Source organism: Passer montanus, unplaced genomic scaffold (assembly GCF_014805655.1).
Source record: "Passer montanus isolate IOZ18808 unplaced genomic scaffold, ASM1480565v1 scaffold753, whole genome shotgun sequence".
Taxonomy (NCBI): domain Eukaryota; kingdom Metazoa; phylum Chordata; class Aves; order Passeriformes; family Passeridae; genus Passer; species Passer montanus.
This window is the reverse complement of record NW_024372736.1, coordinates 3501-8469: the sequence shown is the minus strand read 5'-3', so window position 1 is coordinate 8469 and position 4969 is coordinate 3501. Positions and strand designations below refer to the sequence as shown.

The window sequence follows — 4969 nt, the reverse complement described above, 5'->3', positions numbered from 1 at the left end:
CGGTTTCCCCCAGTTTCCTACCCAGGATGCCCCAAAACCCCCAAAATCCCCCCCAAAATCCCTCCCCAACCCCAAATCCCCCCTCTGGGACCCCTCCCCAAATTTTTGGGGTCCCCCCCGGGTTTGGGGGGGGTCTTACCTGGGGGCTGCCCCCCCCCTGCCAACAGGGGGTGCCGGAAGTTGAAGCCAGGGGAGCTGTGGGGGGGTTAAAGAACCCCAAAAATCAAAAAAAATTCACCCAAAAAAGCAAAATTTCACCCCCCAAAATGTGGAACCCACCCCAAACCCCAAAATCCCTTCAAAACAACCCCAAAATGTTCTCCCAAAGCTCAGAATTCCCCCTGAAAAACCTCAAAATCCCCTCAAAAAAAACCCCAAAATGTTCTCCCAAAGCTCAGAATTCCCCCTGCAAAACCCCAAAATCCCCCTCAAAAAACCCAAAATTTCTCCTAAAAACCCCAAAATCCCTCCCTCAAAAACCCCCAAACTTTAAAAAAAAAAAAACCAAAATCCCCTCAAAAATACCCCAAATCCCTCCCTGGAAAAACCCCAAACCCTCCTAAAATACCCCAAAATCCCCTCAAAAAAACCCAAAATTTTCCTTAAAAATCCCCAAAATCCCTCCCTCAAAAAATCAAAAATCTCCCTAAAATACCCCAAATTCCCCTCAAAAAAAACCCCAAATCCCTAAAAAACTCCAAAATCCCCCTCAAAACAAATCAAAATCCCTCCCTCAAAAAAACCCCCAAAATCCCCTCCCCCAAAAAACCAAAAATTTCCACAAAAAAACCCGAAAATCCCTCCCTAAAATATCCCAAAATCCCTCAAAAAACCCCAAATCCCCCCAAAAGATCCCAAATTCCCCTCAAAAAAACCCCCAAATTCCTTTCTCAAAACCCAAAACCCCCTCCCCAAAAAAACCCAAAGCCCCAAAATCCCCCCAAATTTCCCAAAATCCCCAAAAATCCCCCAAAATCCCTCCAAAATCTCCCAAAATCCCCCCAAAATTCTCCAAAATCCCCCAAAATCTCCCAAAATCCCCCAAAATTCCCAAAAATCCCCCAAAATCCTCACCTGCTTTTGGGGTTCGGGGCTTCACCGGCAGCTGGAGATTCTGGGGGGGGGAGGGGAAACATTTTAAGGTGCCCCCCCCCAAATTACCTGACCCCCCCCAAATTTTAGGGTCCCTGCAGTCCCTCCCCCTCCATTTCAGGCTCTCAATTTTTGGGACCCCTCCCCATTTTTGGAGTTTTTCCCCCCAAAATTTTGAAGTTCCCTCTACCTGAACCCCCCCTCCCCGAATTTGGGGTCTCCCCCTCCCCAAATTTGGGGTCCCCCCCGTACCTGAGCCCCCCTCCAGCTGCCGGGGGGTGACAAAGGGGGGTCTCAGCACCTCGAAGCACAGGAACAGCTCGGCCAGGAAAGCCCCCACGTTCAACTGGGGGCATAGGGGGGGTCACGGGGGGCTCCCAGTATGGACCAGTATCCCCCAGTACTCCCCCAGTATCCCCCAGTACCCCCCAGACCCTCCCAGTCCCCTCCAGTTTATCCCAATTCCTCCCCTCAGGACTGGCCGCCATTTTGTCCCACTGCCCTCATTGCTTCCATTCCCTCCCAGTTCACCAAATTTCTCCCCAGTTTAACCCAGTTTATCCCAGTTTAACCCAGTTTCTCACAGTATGTCCCAGTTTATCCCAGTTTATCCCCAGTTTCCTCCCGTTTAACCCAGTTTCTCCCAGTTTCCCCCTCAGAGTAGCCGCCATTTTGCCCCATTGCCCGCAATGCCTTCATTCCCTCCCAGTTCACCAAATTTCTCCCCAGTTTAAACCAGTTTATCCCAGTTTATTCCAGTTTAACCCAGTTTCACCCAGTTTCTCACAGTATGTCCCAGTTTATCCCCAGTTTCCTCCCGTTTAACCCAGTTTCTCCCAGTTTCCCCCTCAGAGTAGCCGCCATTTTGCCCCATTGCCCTCATTGCTTCCCTTCCCTCCCAGTTCATCAAATTTCTCCCAGTTTCTCCCAGTTTAACCCAGTTTATCCCAGTTTGCCCAGTTTCCCCCAGTTTCCTACAATTTCTCCCCGTTTTTTCCCAGTTTAACCCAGTTTCTCCCAGTTTCCCCCTCAGAGTAGCCGCCATTTTGCCCCATTGCCCTCATTGCCTCCATTCCCTCCCAGTTCACCAAATTTCTCCCAGTTTCCCCCCGTTTGACCAGTTTATCCCAGTTTCTCCTAGTTTCACCCAGTTTCTCCCAGTATGTTCCAGTTTATCCCAGTTTCTCCCCAGTTTTTCCCAGTTTAAGCCAGTTTCTCCCGGTTTCCCCCTCAGGACTGGCCGCCATTTTGCCCCATTGCTCTCATTGCTTCCATTCCGTCCCAGTTCACCTAATTTCTCCCAGTTTCTCCCAGTTTGCCCAGTTTATCCCAGTTTCCTACAGTTTCTTCCAGTTTCTCACAGTTTGTCCCAGTTTCTCCCCAGTTTAACCCAGTTTAACTCAGTTTCCCCCCGCTTCTTCCACCTTCCCCCTCAGGACTGGCCGCCATTTTTCCCCATTGCCTCCATTCCCTCCGAGTTCACCAAATTTCTCCCAGTTTCTTACAGTTTCTCCCAGTCCCTCCCAGTTTCTCCCTAGTTTAACCCAGTTTCTCCCAGTTTCCCCCTCAGGACTGGCCACCATGTTCTCCATTGCCCTCACTGCTCCCAGTCCCTCCCATTGCTCCCACTCCCTCCCAGTTCATCCAGTTTGACCAGTTTCTCCAGTTTATCCCAGTTTCTACAAGTTTATCCCAGTCCCTCTCATTTTATCCCAGTTTCTCCCCAGTTTCACCCTCAGGACTGGCCACCATATTGCCCCATTGCCCTCATTGCTTCCATTCCCTTCCATGTCACCAAATTCCTCCCAGTTTGCCCAGTTTCTCCCAGTTTCCCCCACTTTATCCCAGTTTCCCCCAGTTTCTCCCAGTTTTCCCCATTTTCCCCCTCAGGGCGGCCGCCATGTTGCCCCATTGCCCCAATTGCCCTCATTGTCCCCATTCACTCCCTGTATCCCCCAATTTCCCCCACTCCCTCTCACTTTCACCCAATCCCCTCCCAGTTTAACCCAGTTTAACCCAGTTTCTCCCAGTTTTTACCTTGAGGGCCGGTGCCATGTAGAGCAGGTCCTCCACAGCCAGCGGGCAGCGCGTGCGGAGGTGGCGGGCGCCAAAGTCGCGCACGAGCCCCAGGTTGTGAAGCCGGTCCGGAAGCGCCAGCGGAGTCCCCAGGCGGATTTCTGGAAAATTCCAGAGGAAAAAAGTGGGGGTCGCACCCCAAAAACCCTCCCAGACCCCCCCATTCCATGGGGTGCCGCCTTTATGGGACTTCTCTGTACCACCCATTACAATCCCCCCATTAGGATCCCGAGTTTTCCTCTTGTTTTCAACTCATGATTCCCCCCATGGTGCCCTCAGGTTGGGCCAGTCCATATCACTGGAAAATTCCAGAAAGGGGGGGGAGTCGCACCCTAAAACAGACCCCAAAAAACCCCTCAGACCCCCCCCAAAAAACCCACAACTCTCCTAAAAACCCTTCAAAGACCCCTAGTGTCCCGCCATTGAGACCTTCCCCCATGGAACCCCCCGATTTCCCACTGGAATCCCCCCATGTCCCCCCTCAGATTGGTCCGGTCCAGCCTCCCCACAGCGCCCCCTAGCGGATTCCTGCATCAGGCCCCCCCACCCCCTTCACAGGACCCCAAAAAAACCCCCAAAAAACCCAAAATCCCCTAAAATTCCCCCAAAAATCCCTGCTTACCCTCTAGGCGCAGGGATTGGGGGCAGTAGAAGTGGATGGCGGCCGCCAGGACCCCACCGCTGGCCAAATCCTGCAGGCCCCTCACAGGTGGGAATGGGGGGGGCGCCGGAGGGGCCCCTTTGTCCTTCCGGTACCGAATCTTGGCGGGAAAAATTAAGAAAGGGGGGGTCAAGGGAGACCCCAAAATCCAAAAATCCCTTTAAATCCCCCCAAAGTGGAAGGGCTCCCCCAAAAAATAAAAAAGGGGACCCCAAAACCACCCTAAAAGTGGCAGGACCCCCCCCAAATTAGCCCCAAACCCCCCTCACAGAAAAGGGACTCCCCCCAAAAATTAAAATGGAAGAGTCCGCAAATCCTCTCAGGTTGGGGACCCCAAAATGGCCCAAAATCACCCCAAAAATAACAAAGAAAGGGGCTCAAATTGGGGGGAATCCCCCAAAATTAGAAAGGGGGGTGTCCCCAAAATCCCCCGTTTGGGGAAGGGTTGGAGACCCCCCAAAATTCCAAAGGGGGGGACCCCAAACCCTCCCAAAATGGAGGAATTCCCTTAAAAAAGAGTCAAGGTGACCCCCAACCCCCCCCCCCGCTCCCCCCCCACCTCCCAAATTCCCCAAAATTCCAAAGGGGGGGACCCCAAACCCTCCCAAAATGGAGGAATTCCCTTAAAAAAGAGTCAAGGTGACCCCAAACCCCCCCCCGGAACCCCCAAATCTCTCCCCTTAAATTCCCCTAAAAATGCCCCAAATTTGGGGGTTTGGGGTGGAATTTTTTTGGGGGGGGGGTCCTGGATTTTGGGGAGGGGTCTGGGGGTGCCCATGGTGGGGAAAAGGGGGGGTCCCCTCCCCAAATTTTGGATTTTGGGGGGGTCCTTACCACCGGAGGTTTATTCCCCGATTCCTTCAAACAGAAGGCGATGGCGTGCTGTGGGAAAAACGGAGTTAGGGGGGCCCCAAAACTCCCCCGGGGAGCCCAAAAATGAAAAAGGGACCCCCAAAAATGGAAAGAGCGGCCCAAAAAATGGGGGGGTAGGGGAAATTTGGGAAAAAATTGGAAATTTTGGGGAAAAATGGGGAAAATTTGGGAAAAAACAGAGAAAAAAGGGGGGGGGGATTTACAAATGGGGGGGGGAAATAAATTTAAAAGGGGAAAAAAAAGGAAAAAAGAGCCCAAAAATGGAAA

The 4969-nt window shown here is 52.3% G+C and overlaps 1 protein-coding gene across 1 annotated transcript in view; it reads right to left on the bottom strand.

Annotated features, from left to right (window-relative positions):
- The window catches only part of LOC120512582 (calmodulin-regulated spectrin-associated protein 3-like), a gene marked incomplete at its 3' end in the record, with an annotated part of 8363 nt that overhangs the window by 2129 nt on the left and 1265 nt on the right, over positions 1-4969 (bottom strand). The window contains exons 2-7 of the mRNA XM_039731044.1: positions 4664-4711; positions 3791-3929; positions 3130-3269; positions 1345-1438; positions 1075-1114; positions 140-195 (exon numbers count right to left, since the gene is read on the bottom strand). Of these exons, the coding sequence (XP_039586978.1) occupies positions 140-195; positions 1075-1114; positions 1345-1438; positions 3130-3147 (208 nt within the window). The remainder of the gene's footprint in view (positions 1-139; positions 196-1074; positions 1115-1344; positions 1439-3129; positions 3270-3790; positions 3930-4663; positions 4712-4969) is intronic.